At 44.9% G+C, this 13,898-nt stretch overlaps 1 protein-coding gene across 6 annotated transcripts in view; it reads left to right on the top strand.

Moving 5' to 3' along the window:
- pik3cd (phosphatidylinositol-4,5-bisphosphate 3-kinase, catalytic subunit delta) overlaps positions 1-13,898 on the top strand; it is a 182,945-nt gene that overhangs the window by 114,405 nt on the left and 54,642 nt on the right. For all 6 annotated transcript variants that reach the window (XM_052039051.1, XM_052039048.1, XM_052039049.1 and 3 more), the window contains 3 exons: positions 4,858-5,086; positions 7,214-7,446; positions 13,531-13,710. In XM_052039051.1, the coding sequence (XP_051895011.1) occupies positions 4,858-5,086; positions 7,214-7,446; positions 13,531-13,710 (642 nt within the window). The remainder of the gene's footprint in view (positions 1-4,857; positions 5,087-7,213; positions 7,447-13,530; positions 13,711-13,898) is intronic.

The raw sequence follows: 13,898 nt of genomic DNA, 5'->3' as shown, positions 1-13,898 counted from the left end.
ATTCAAATGCTCATATAGTTGGTATTTAAATGTTGCGAGAGTCTGCCTCCATCACCCTGACAAGCAGTGCGTTCCAGATTCCTACCATTCTTTGGGCAAAAACATTCTTCCCCAGATCCCCTCTAAACCTCCGACCTCTTACCTTAAAGCTATGCACTCAAGTCTCGGGCAACTGCTCTACCCGGGAATGCAAGAAACTGCAGAGAGCTGTGGACACAGCTCAGCACATCACAGGAACCAGCCTCCCCTCCATGGACTCTGTCTATATTTCTCGCTGCCTCGGTGAAGCAGCCAACGTAATCAAAGACCCCTCCCAATCTGGACATTCTCTCTTCTCCCCTCTCCCATCGGGCAGAAGATACAAAAGCATGAAAGTACATACCACCAGGCTCAAGGACAGCTTCTATCCCCCTGTTATAAGACTATTGAACGGGCCTCTTGTACAATAAGGTGGACTCTTGACCTCACAACCTACTTTGTTATGGCCTTACATCTTATTGTCTGCCTGCATTGCATGGTCTGTGTAACAGCAACACTATATTCTGCATTCTGTTATTGTTTTCCCTTGCACTATCTCAATGTACTGATGTGATGAAATGATCTGTATAGATGGCATTCGAAACAGTTTTTCACTGTACCTCGGTATATGTGACAATAGTAAACCAATTTACCAATTTAATTTACTTATATAATCAGGTATTGGTTTATAATTGCCACGTGTACCAAGATACAGTTAAAAGCTTTTGTTTGCTGAACATCGAGACAGATCATGCCATATATAAGTACATCGAGGTAGTAAAAAGAAAATCAGAATGCAGAATACAGTGTTGCAGTTACAGAGGAAATGCAGTGCAGGTGAATATATAGAGTGCAAGGGCCATGGTGAGGTAGATTTGGAGATCAAGAGTTTACCTTTAGTGTGTGTGAGGTCTGCTCAACAGTCTGATAACAGCGGGATAGCAGCTGTCCTTGAGTCTAGTGGAACGCGTTCTCAAGCCTTTGGACCAGCTGACTGATGGGAGAGGGGACAAGAGAGGATATTCAGCACGGTATGCGATGCATGTAACTGAAACCCAACCTCATTACTGCATTAGGTGTTCCAAACAACGACACTCTCGGTATTGGATAATATGAGCTATGATCCTCTGGGATTCAGACATGCATTATGTTAGCCAATAGGGGCAGAATGCCATAAAAAAGAAAGCGTGATTAAGAAATAGTTAATTGACTTCTCATTGGTCTTTATTAAACCTCAAATGTACCTAACCTAGTAATTAACTTCTGGTGTACTGCTGACAGGAAATTGTGGCCTTAAAGAGAAGGACAAAGTAAGCTCCCAGACAGCAGACTAGCATGTTGTGCGTCATGTAATATACCTCTACAGTTCTTAGACAGCAGAATTTTGTAAATTCATTTATGGGTGGTAGGCATTTTTGACAAGGTCAACAGTTCATCTCTATTTCCCCTCGAGAAGCTGGTGTCAAGATGCCACCGTGAACCACTGTGGTTCTCCGAAGGTAGATGGAGCAAAAAAAAACTGCAGATGGTGGAAATCCAAAAATCAAAATAGAGAATGTTGGAAGTGCTCAGCAGGTCAAGCAGCCTCCACAGGGAGAGAAACCGCGTCAGTGGTATAGGTGAGAGACACATCTGTGTTGTTTCTCTTGCCACTGATGCTGCTGTGTGCTAAGAGTTGCAGCATCTTGCAGTTTTGCTCCTCAGGAGGGAGTTTCAGGGTTTATGCTATGCAGTGATAAAATATTTTGTATGACAAGGAGGGGAACATGGAGATGGTGGTGTTCCAATGCACTTTGTCCTTCTTAGGATAGAAGTGCAGATTTGGAGAGTGCTGTCAGAGTAGCCTGGTCGAGTAAATGCAGTGCGTTTTGTAGGAACAGTGAGCTGTTGTGGTGGGAATGAATTCTTAGAGTGTTGGAAGAATTACCAATCAAGCTTTGTCCTTGATGGTGTTGAACTTCTCGAGAGTTGTCAGAACTGCAATCATCCAGGCAAGTGCAGTGTTTTCCGTCACACTCCTGTCTTGTGCTTTGTAGACGGTGGAAAGGCTTTGGGCTGTGAATCATTTTCAAGAGGACACCAGATTGTAAAGGGGGAGAAAGTTATTGTCACATTGCCTTTGCAGAAGGTATCAGCTGTGATGCCTTGGGCCAATTATGTTCAACTTTCCCTAAGCTGCTGTTTCCATAAATCAGAAGATATTCAACAGCATTATTATCACTGTGTTGCCCCACTGTGACCTTCTGGGGTGTCACCATTAACCAAAAACTCATCTGGACCAGCCACGTAATCACTCTGTCTACAAGATCAGCTCAGAAGCTAGGTAACCTCCAGAGAGTGACTCACTCTCTGACAGCCCAAAGCCTTTCCACCTTCTGCACACAGTGCTTGTGTCAGTAGCAGACTCAAAACGAAATTAGCCAAAAGAGTTGACAACAACTTTTTTTCAGAGCTGTAGAGAACAAGCAGATAGTGGGGCTGATGGAATGCAGTTGATCAGAAAGATAATTTACTGAAGTCACTGTAACTCATTGCTGTCTGCAACAATTCTTGGCACCATGTAGATGGGGGGGGGGGGGGAGCAAGATCTGGATCAATGGGGCTAATTGGATCAGTTTTTCCAATTGTAGACTCTACAGGCCTCCTGTACATTTGGAAATTAATTGGCTACAATTTTCTGAGCCATGGGGTCTACAGACAGTGAGCTCATTGTTACATAGGATGTGCAAGTGTTGCTTCACCACTGAAAGTAAAGTACTTGTATGGAACTTCCTCTGCAATAGTATAGAGGAAGGATTGCATACTCAATACCTGTAAGTGCAACAGAAATTTTAATATTCCATCAGAGAGAGAATGTACTAATTTAACCTGTTGTGCAAGTTATTGTTTTGTAACAAGGTAAAGGACAGATTGAAGCTTTCAACACAACCATTATCCTGCTGAGGTTTTCTCTGAAGCCCATGACAACCACCTCTGATTCTCCTGCTTATGTATTACCATTTTTAATTAATGCTCACCTCTAAGAATCCATTCTTACTCTAAGGAGACAGCAGATGTGGCTTTGCATTAAAAGATAACTTTTATTTTGCTTTACCCAAGCTGCATTGAAAATTAGCAATGCTAAATTATTCCCCAGAATAATTTAAAATCGCAGAAGCCCAACAAACTCTCCTGACCTCCCCTCCTGAGGAACTCAATCCAGTGTTATATACTGAAGAATGAAACACCAAAAAACACCTGCATTTCCATAGCACCTTTCACACCACCCAAACATCCCAAAATGTTTTTCAGCCAAAGAAGTAGGTTTGAAGTGTACTTCTTGCTGTAATGTCGGGAACAAGGCAGCTAATTTGTGTACAGCAGGCTCCCACAAACAACAATGTGCGAGGGAAGAGATAATCTGTTTTCGTATTGCTGGTTGAAGGATAAACTTTGGGGAGATCTCTCCTGATCTCCAAATAACATTATGGGTTCTTTTACACCCAATGGAGAGAGAAAATTGAAGCTCTGCTGAGTAGCTCATTCCAAAAGATGGCAGCTCAGACAGTGCGGCACTCCCAGAGTTCTGTAGAGCTGCAACATTACCTCATGGCTCTTGAACTCAAGAGTTTTGTTGCTCTTTATTAGTGTTTGAGTATTTCTGGTTATTTAAAAGACACATACAAGCATTACGTCAATTTTCAGTCTCCCAAATGAAATCGGAAACAATAACAGGATCAGACATGTCTAGGTCTTAATTATTTTTTCCAGAAATCCATCATTTCCACTTAAGATTGCAAGTCCTGAGTTTTTACTCTTCAGGCCCTTCTCCCTGAAAATTATGAAAGGGATAGATAAGATAGAGGCATGAAAGTTGTTTCCACTGGTAGGTGAGACTAGAACTAGGGGACATGGTCTCAAAATTCAGGAGAGTAGATTTAGGATGGAGATGGGGACGAACTGTTTTTCCCAGAGAGTAGTGAATCTGTGGGATTCTCTGTCCAAGGAAGCAGTAGAGGCTACCTCAGTAAATATATTTAAGATACAATTAGATAGATGTTTGCACAGTAGGGGAATTAAGGGTTATGGGGAAAAGGCAGGTAGGTGGATCTGAGTCCACGGTCAGATCAGCCATGATCTTATTGAATGGCGGAGCAGGCTCGACAGGCCAGGTGGCCTCCTCCTGCTCCTATTTCTTATGTTCCCTGCCATCACAGCGCCGAACAGCGTCTCCCACTGACTTGCGGGGTTGGCCGTTGGTCCAGATGAGCATTTTGAAAGCTGCCCACAGCATTCTTGAAGCAAAATTAATTAAATTGTAAATTCTGCATGGTGGACGTTTAATGCCAGCAGAGAATTCTGATGCTGAAAGAGAGACGGTTTTCCAGATGGGCATTTGGCAGTATTTTATCATTTAGAACCAAAAGAATTCAAGCCCTAGAGTCAAAGGGTCATACAGCACAGAAGCAGGCACTTCAGCCCATCGTATCCATGCCAACCATCTACACCAATCCAGTTTACCCTTGATTGTAAAGTGCTTTGGAGACATCCTGAAATAAGCATAAAAGACTCTAGAAATGCAGTTCTTTGCATAGATGAGCCATCTGAATTGTTGGGAGTTTTCAGAAGGAGCGTTTCACCATTGTTTAAGAGCATTAGTTGTGTTTAAGAGGCTGTTAGCTAGACTCATAAATATGCAGGGGAGGGATATGGATCATGTGCAGGCAGAAGAGACTTAGTTTAATTTGGCATCGTGTTCGGCACAGATATGGTGGGCCGAAGGGCCTGTTCCTGTGCTGTACTGTTCTGTTGTTGAACTGTGCCTCAGATGGAATAATGTGCTGTCTCCTCCACCTCCAGTTGCTTTGGCAGGAGGCCCAACATCAGCCCCTTTTCCACACTTTAAATGAGCCGGATGCCTACGTCTTTACTTGCATCAACCACACAGCAGAGCAGGAGGAACTAGAGGATGAGCGCCGACGGCTCTGTGACGTGCGGCCATTTCTCCCCATCTTGAAACTCGTAGCCCGCGAAGGAGACCGTGCAGAAAAGCTCATCAACTCTCAGATAAGCCTTCTGATTGGAAAAGGTAAGATTGGCGGAGATTCCAGGGTGTTGGGGTAGAGGGGGGAGAAACCATTCTGGAACTATAGAGCGGCAGAGTGGCGCAGCTGGTAGAGCCGCTGCCTCACAGCGCCGGAGACCAGGGTTCAATCCTGACCTTGGATGCTGCCCATGTGGAGCTTGCACGATCTCCCTGTGACCACATGGGTTTCCTCCCACATCCTAAAGACGTGCGGGTTGGGGGGGTTAATTGGCTGCTGTAAGTCACCACTGGTGTGTATCTGAGTGGTAGAATCTGAGGGCTGTTGATAGGAATGTGGGGGGAATGACAAAATGAGATGAAAATGAGAATTAGTGTAAGTGGGTGGTTGATGGTCGGTGCAGACTGGGTGCGCCGAAGGGCCTATAGCTCTATAACTAACTGGGAGATCAGGAATTAGGAATTTTTGTGAATGAGCTTAAAAAACACATCTACACAAAGTTGCAGGAAATTGGGACTCGTCCACAGACAGGAACTATTGTGGCTAGTTGTTAATTCTAAATCTGACATTGATAGACTTGAGTTGACTTTAGGTATGACAAGATGGGTCATAAATCACAAATATTATTGAATCGTAGAACAGGCTCAAGGAACTGAATGAAGGCTCCTGCTCCTAGTTTCTAATATGTGACATCCATGCGATGTCATCACAGGCACTTTATTCCTTTGCAGTACGTTCAGGATGCAGGTCCATCCCACTGTTCATGGCTACTATGGAAAACTACGTGATCATACCCAGAAGCAAAGAAATTACCTCTGACCCTGGTGCCTGAAAACCATTTTCCCTCTGACTTTGTTTGCCTGGTTTGTGCCCGGGATCTGTCTTCACTCTGGTGTCTCTTGCCTTGTGGATCTCTGACACTTGTCCCTGTCGATTTTAGCCCCCTGTGTGAAGCCACCAAACTCAGTCGAAGGAAAATTGAGAAACTAACCCACGCTTTACCGAGTCATAGAAATTTAAAAATATTTATTAGTTTGTGGGATGTGGACATCGTTGGCAATGCCAGCATTTATTGCCCATCCCCAGTTGGCCCTGAAGTGATGAGGCAGCCATATTAGTGGGTCTGGAGTCACATAAAGACTTTGAAGGTCATTTGTAAACCAGTTGGGTTTTGTCGGCTTTTCATCTCACCACATCCTTGTCACCATGCTTATTGTTCATGTCTTTCACTTACAGTGATGAGGGAAGATGGAGTTGGAAATTATTCAGTATTTTGTTGGATTGGAATTGGATTTGTAGATGTTGTGCTGGGAATGTATCTTCCCTCTGGAGAGCTCCCTGACCATTGCAGTAGGAAGGTTATGTCTGTGACTCAATTGTTGCTGGAAAGGGAGTTGCTGCTTGGAGTTCACTATTGCAACACAAAATTGACAGGAATGTTCATGAGCAGCTTGCCAGAATAAATGCGAGGAATTCTCCCCTCCGTTGCAAGGAGCACATTGCTTTAGGATTATCGTTGTGGTTTGACTGATGCTGGAATGGGAGGTGTTGTTGGATTGTACCCAGTTTCTGCAACTTGTTGACATTGCCGTACAGAATGGGGAGCCCACGATAAACATTCCAGTGAACATATTACAATGCTGGCTTCACAAGTCAGTGACGGAAGGGGACCTTGTTTATGTTTAATTAATTTTGGGACACCGATATTACCGACGATACCAAAGTTTATTCCATAATTGTTAATGAAGTATGATGGCAGTTAAGAGGGATGAGTTAAAGTCGCCCAGTTTAGGAACTTACCTTCAATTTGTACTCAATTGAATAATTGTAGCTCTGTGACAAATTCTGGAGGTGGGCTTGGACCTGCAATGTTCTGGCTCGAGGTGTTGCCCTGTGAGACATACTTGACCCTCCTTCTGACCCCTGATCCCAATCCAATTCCAACTTCCAAAACCCTCTGGCATTCTGGTATCCGTGCTGTGCCTTGACTAGAGTCATCAAGTAATACAGCATGGAAACAGGCCCTTCGGCCTAACTCGTCCACGCTAACCAAGGTGCACGTCTAAGCCAGTCCCATTTGCCCGTGTTTGGCCCATATCCCTCTAAACCTGACCCCGGCGCCTGGTTCATTCATTTGCAAGGAACAACGCAAGCTTTGCCTTCCTTTGCAGGCCTGCACGAGTTTGACAGCGTGCCCGATTCCGAGGTGAATGAGTTTCGCGGGAGCATGCGCCAGTTTTGTGAGGAGATCGCTGGAGAGCGGCAGCGCCGATCCTGGCAAGAATGGATGGAATACAACTTCCCCAGGGATTTGGAGCCAGTCTCTGAAATAATGAATAATTGCATCACACAAAAGCTGAATGCTCGGAACATTGTCATAAACGTCAAGTTTCAGTACACTGAAGTGAGTATAACTGTGAATTCTGTAAGTCCACTTTGGGGAAAACCATCTAAAAGTCATCTTTGTTTTAATTTCCATGTTCAAATACTTTAAACTTATAAAAAGCATTGCTGCTTTGGTAAATTCAGACGTCTTGGAGTGATTCCCTGTAGTTTAAACTATGCACTGTGTAAATTTTAAGCAGGCAGTTACATTACCAGCGAAAGACCAACTACCCAGTCATTGGCACGTTGCTGTATTGTGGAATCTCACTGTGCACAAATTGGCTGCTGTTTTTCCTGCAGTACAACAGTGACCACACTTTGACACTTCATTAGCCGTGAAACATTTTGGAGAGCCGTGAAGGAAGCTATATAAATGCAAGTTCCTTTAAATGACTCTTTCTCCACCAAAAGCCTCTGCTTTGCTCCTTGCTGTGCTGCTCATCGTGTACCCAAGGGTGTCAATACCACAGCACCTTTATGCTGCCCCATGAGCAAAGAAATGGCCAGCACTCTGGGTAGGGGGGTCTCCATGGGGAAACTACTGGCCATCTCCTGTTCACTGTTCCAACCTGCACCCCTGCAAGCATTCAAGATGAGCTCGAGTCCAGTGTTGGTGCATCCAATCTCGTACTCTGCAAGTGGACTCACCACTGAAGAGAAAGTCCGGATGTACCTTGCATCACTTTACAGGTTACCCTCCCTGTGAGAAACGTACCTGGTCATTTTAATTAATTTTACTTTATTTTAATTGGTAAGATCAATTTCTTTTTAAATTATTTTTTATCTCTTTGGAACTGTTTGTAAATGCCCTTGACTAACTATCTGGAATTTGAAACTGCTCAAAGGCCTTTGACTGCAGGGAGCAGTCAGTGAACAGTTGGGGCAGGGTTTCTGGATTCTCAGCCTGAAGTCCACTCGGAAGAGACTCAGCTGGGCCAGACCCCAGTGTCCGAGTCAAGTCTGTACAAAGGGTGGCATTGGACACCCAGGACCATGAGTTCAAGCAGTGAGCTGGATTTAGGATGATCTGGCCCATCACAAAGAACCATACAGCATAGGAACAGGCCCTTCAGCCCACCATGTCTATGCTGACCATCAAGTACCCATCTATAACTAATCCCATTTACCAGCACTTACTGAACTTACAGCCTTGGCAATCCAAGTGCTCATCCAGATATTTCTTAAATGTTATGAGCGTATCTGTTTCCTCCACCTCCTCAGGGGTGGTATTCCAGATTGCAGGCTCCCTCTGGGTGAAAAAAATTCCTCCTCCTGTTATCCCAATTTTAAATTCCCACTCCTGCCTGCTGCAAAATCACACAGTGCCACGTATTAATTCTGTTAAAACGCATTTATTAGCAGTATACTGCCAGGGAGAATTCTCCTCACTCTCATGTAGAGTCTTTATCGGAGGTCTCCACAATACAGAGGGGCAGACATCAATTTATACAGTCCTTGTCACACACTTAAACAATGCGACTACACCAATTTTTCAATTGGGGAGCCTAAGATAAAAGACAACCATCACACTCATTGTTTAAGACAACCTTCACACTTATTGTTTAGGACAAAACCTCACACTTATTGTTTAATATAATTGGCTTACAATCAGGTTCCAGACACAGTAATCACCACCTGGTCCTGAGTCAGGGGTTTGCGTGCATGGTATTTTTTCATTAGTTATATGTATGGTCACAATTTCTTAACCCTTTTACTTCCTCACTCCGATCCCCTCCAACCTATGCCCTCCGGTCTAGTGATGGATCACTTCAGTGTTCCTGCAGCTCTCAGAAGGGAACTTGATTCGAAAGAAGTCCAGTTGAGGAATCGAGGTGGGATTTCTACAGCCCTGCCTCCCAACCCAGTCTTTTCAGCCAGACCTTTCCCTGACCCAGGGTGGAATGGCTGATTGGAAGCAGATCCAGATGGTCACGGCCTCTGAAATCATTCCCAGCACAATAAGTTTAAGGAAGCAGAAGAGGGGAGTAATAAGAAAACCAATGGTTAACAAAGCTATGCTGAGAATTTAACCTTTTAACTACTGCAGTTCCACAACCACTGTTCAAACTCTTGACTATCAAAGGAAAAACCCTTACCCTTCACTCGATCTTTACTCCGTCGAATGCTGGATCTGCAAGAGAGGCCTCGGGAAAACTCCTTGACAGACTAGTTATAGATGAACAGAGGTATTTTATTTAATCTGGCCTGTTTACCATTTCGGTTTTGAAAATTCTAAATTAAGACGTCATCACTTGCTTTGATGTGTGACATCCATCCCTCCCTAATAATAGCTTAACCCAGAGCTGACAGTGGCCTGGGGCGAGTTCAGTTGATGAAATGTTTGTAGGCTTGAACTTAGTGCAGTGTATAATGGATCCGCCAAAGTAACGTCACCAACGAGATCAAAACTCGTGCAGAAGCACACAGGGAGAGACTGTGCAGATATAACTGGGTGCAGTGTCTATTCCTATAAACTCAATGGGCTTTTCAGTGGACACTTTAAACACCACTCTCAGTAACATGTGACTCAGTTTCAGCATCAACAAATGGAGTGGGGTCTTCTCACAGAGACTGGTGAACCCCTGGAGTTCTCTGCCCCGGAGTGTTGCGGAGGCTAGCACATTGGAATTACTTAAAGTGGGGGTAGATGAGGTGGGAAACCTAGAGCTGTGGGGATCTGTTGCACAGGAAGAGTTGGGGTCTGGGGTAGATCAGCTGTGATTATTTTGAATGGCAGGGGAGGCTTGAGGGGCCAGCCTAGCTCAGTACTTTATGTGGGTCATACAGTCACAGTGTCGTACAGCACAGAAACAGGCCCTTCGGCCCACCACGTCCATGCTGACTTTTTTGCCCACCTACACCAATCCCATTAGCCTGCATTAGGACCATATCGTTCTATGCCTTGCCTATTGAAGTGCCTGTCCAAATGTCTCTTAAACGCAGTAATTGTATCTGATTCTGCCACCTCTTCTGGCAGCACCTTTCAGATATCAGCCACTCTGTGTGTTTAAAAGAAAACATATCACTCCAACCTCTTTTAAAACTCCTTCCTCACACCTTAAACCAATGCCCTCTTGTTTTTGATACCCCTTCCATGGGAAAAGATTCTGACTATCTACCCTATCAATGCCTCTCATGATTTTATGTTCCTCCATCCAGTCATTCCTCAGCCTCCTTCGCTCCAGGGAAAACGAGCCCAGCCTGTCCAATCTCTCCCCATTACTAAAGCCCTCCAATCCAGGCGACGTCCTGATGAATCTCCTCTGCGCTGTCTCCAGTGCAACCGCATCCTTGCTATAGTGTGGTGCCCAGAACTGCACACGGTTCTCCAAGTGCGGTCTAACCAGTGTTTTGGAAAGTTGCAACATAACCTCCCAACTTTTATATTCTGTGCCCCAATCTATGAAGGCAAACATGCCGTACGCTTTCTTCACCACCCTATCTCCCTGTGTTGCTGCTTTCAAGGAACAATGAAGTAAACAACGAGGTCCCTTTGTTTATCAACATTCCTTCGTGCCCTACATTTACTGTATACGAGCTACCCCCATTTGACTTCCCAAAATGCGTCACTCACACTTGTTGGGATTAAATTCCATCTGCCAACACTCCGCCCAACTTTCTATCTGACCTGTGTCCTGCTGTAGCCTTAGACAACCTTCCTCACTATCCACAACTCATGTCACCCACAAACTTGCTAATCATACCTCCTACACTCACATCCAAGTCATTGATATATCATCACAGACAACAAGGGTCCCAGCATCGATCCCACTGCATCAGTGGGTAGTGTTACAAGGGACTCAGCTAGGAGGTGGACAAGGGACTTGACCCAGACAGGAAAGTGATTTTCAGGATCGATTTAAAAGTTGACGTTGTATTGGCGCTGGGGAGCAGTGCACAGGATTGGAGCATGTTTCTAGGACCTCCGTTTCAAGTTTGCCTCGGTGCCACAGCTGGGCAGTGACATTTGCCCAAGGCAGGGTGGATGAGGGGCTTTCTCTTGGCTCACAGTCTTACACCGGCATGGATGCCCAGTCTCCCATTAACCATGCGTGATATTCTGTAAATGTCTCTGAATCAGGTCAGGCCTGGGGGAAAATAAAGCCGTCAGCCTCAGATTGTCTGTGACCCTGCCTGGTTTTAATTTTATATCTGAGGAGATCTCCAGAGGACAGTGCAGAAGAGAGGAACAAAGAAACCAACTTCACACAGCCTCCTTGGATCTACAGCACACTACCCACTTCCTCTAACTGGACATTCTGATGTGCCTTCCCACTGACCCAGTCCTACCCATCACCGACTAACTCCAAGAAAGGGTGGCATGGTAGCGTAGTGCTTGGCGTAACACTTTTAACAGTGCCAGTGACTGGGGTTCAATTCCCGTCGCTGTCTGTAAGGAGTTCTCCCCGTGTCTGTGTAGGTTTCCTCTGGGTGCTCTGGTTTCCTCCCACGTTCCAAAGACGTAAGGGTCAGTAGGTTAACGTGGGTGTAATTGGGCAGCGCAGGCTCGTTGGGCTGGAAGGGCCTGTTACCATGCTGTATAAGTAAAGTTTAAAGGCAAACTTATAATCCTGTTGAAACATGGTTAATTTTAAGGGGGTTTGACAGGATCGATGCTATGAGGACATTTCCCCTTGTAGAAGATCTCGAGGTAGGTTTAGAATAAGGGGTTGCCTACTTAAGATGGAGTTGAGGATGAAGTTGTTCTTGTGGAGACCTGCAGTCCTTCGTCCCACCGCATCTGTGCTGAACATCAAGCCCCCATTTTACATTAATCCTACATTGTGCCTAGAAGTTCCTGGAGCCCGTGGTCATTTACATAAATGAGTCAATACATTGACCAAACCCAGACAGTGGCCAGTTATGTAAGTATTCAAACTATATTCGTTCAGATGGTGGTGAATCTTTGAAATTCTCTTGCCCAGAAGCCATTGGAGGTGGAGCCATTGAGTAATTTCAAGGCTGAGGAAGATAGGTATTTCAGGGGCACAGGAGTTAAGGGTTATAGAAACAGGCAGGGAAGTGGAGCTAATATCAGATCAGCCACAATCTTATTGAGTGGCAGAGCAGGTTTCAGGGGCTTACTCCTGCTCCTATTTCTTGCATTTTAATCTTCTGTGACTCTGTTGGCTCTTTATTCTTAGAGAAGGAGAGACTTGTATTTATCGAGCACCGTTCGTGACATCCCAGAGCACTTGAGAGTCTAAATGTACTTTTTAGCACGTAGTCACTGTTGGAAAATGGCATGCAATTGATGCACATCAGCAATGTGATATTGAGCAGATAATCAATCTCGGTGAATGTTGATTGAGATTCAGTACTGTCCAGGACATGTAGGGGAACTCATTGCATCCTCTTCAGAATAGTTTCATGGGATTGTGTCCGTCTGCAGTATGCCGGTTTAATGCCTCATTAACATCCCATGGTGAAGTTTCCTCCTGAACTGGAGGGTTGCGCTGACTAAAAATATGGTGATGAGCCACCTTCTTGAACTACTGCAGTCCTTCTGGAAGTGGTACTCCGAGGATGTTGCTGCAGAGGGATTCCAGGACCCAGACCGTGAGACAGTGAAAGAACAGCAAAACATCTCCAAGTCAGGACAGTGTGTGACTTGGAGAGGAACCTGCAGCATCAGAATCAGGTTTATTCTCACTGACATGTATCGTGAAATTTGTTGTTTTGTGGCAGCAGTACAGTGCAAGACATAAAGACATAAAAATTATGATAAGTTACAAAAATCATGGTATTAATGTTCCTGTACAAGGAGTAACCATCCATCTCGACATCTGTCCTTGCATATGATCAATTTGTGAGCTATGTTGTAAAGATTTCACCCGAATCTACAACACAGAAGCTTCCTGTTTGACCTGTTTAATCTACGCTGTGGTAACTCACTCAAGCCTCTTCCCATTCTGCAACCTACCCTATCCACTATTCCCTTTCTCCCTCACCCTTTTATCCTGCTTTCCCTGGTATGCATCCAAACCATTTGCCTCAACCATTCCCTACGGGAGAAAATTCTGCCAATTTCCCCGGGTTGAAGAGGTTTTGAACTGCTGCACCCGATTTCAGCTTGTGATTTGTTGTTGTTGTTTTACATCAGGAGAGCTTCAGTTTCCAGATATCCTCCCAAGCACCTCCCGCACATCTGATGAAAATGGCAGTGAAGAAAAAAGCTACTGTTTTCCGGCATAAAGCAGTCGAAGACTCAGAGGATTACACCCTGCAAGTCAACGGGACAGAGGAATATATCTATGGCAAATACCCACTTGGGCGATTTAAGGTGGGCTTTTGGTGTGTGGTGCCCAGTTCTCCTGGGATGCAGGCAAGGCCTGTGTTTATTGTCCATCGCTGGTTGCCCTTGGACTGAGTGATTGCTATGTCATTTCTAGGAACATTTACAAGTCTGCCTCTGGGTTGGGATCTAGGTTAATGCCCCCTCAACCAGTAAGCCCTATTCAGATTGGATTT

The sequence above is a fragment of the Pristis pectinata genome, chromosome 26 (assembly GCF_009764475.1).
Source record: "Pristis pectinata isolate sPriPec2 chromosome 26, sPriPec2.1.pri, whole genome shotgun sequence".
Lineage (NCBI taxonomy): Eukaryota > Metazoa > Chordata > Chondrichthyes > Rhinopristiformes > Pristidae > Pristis > Pristis pectinata.
Note: the sequence above shows the minus strand (reverse complement) of the source record. Positions and strands in the feature narration are given on the sequence as shown.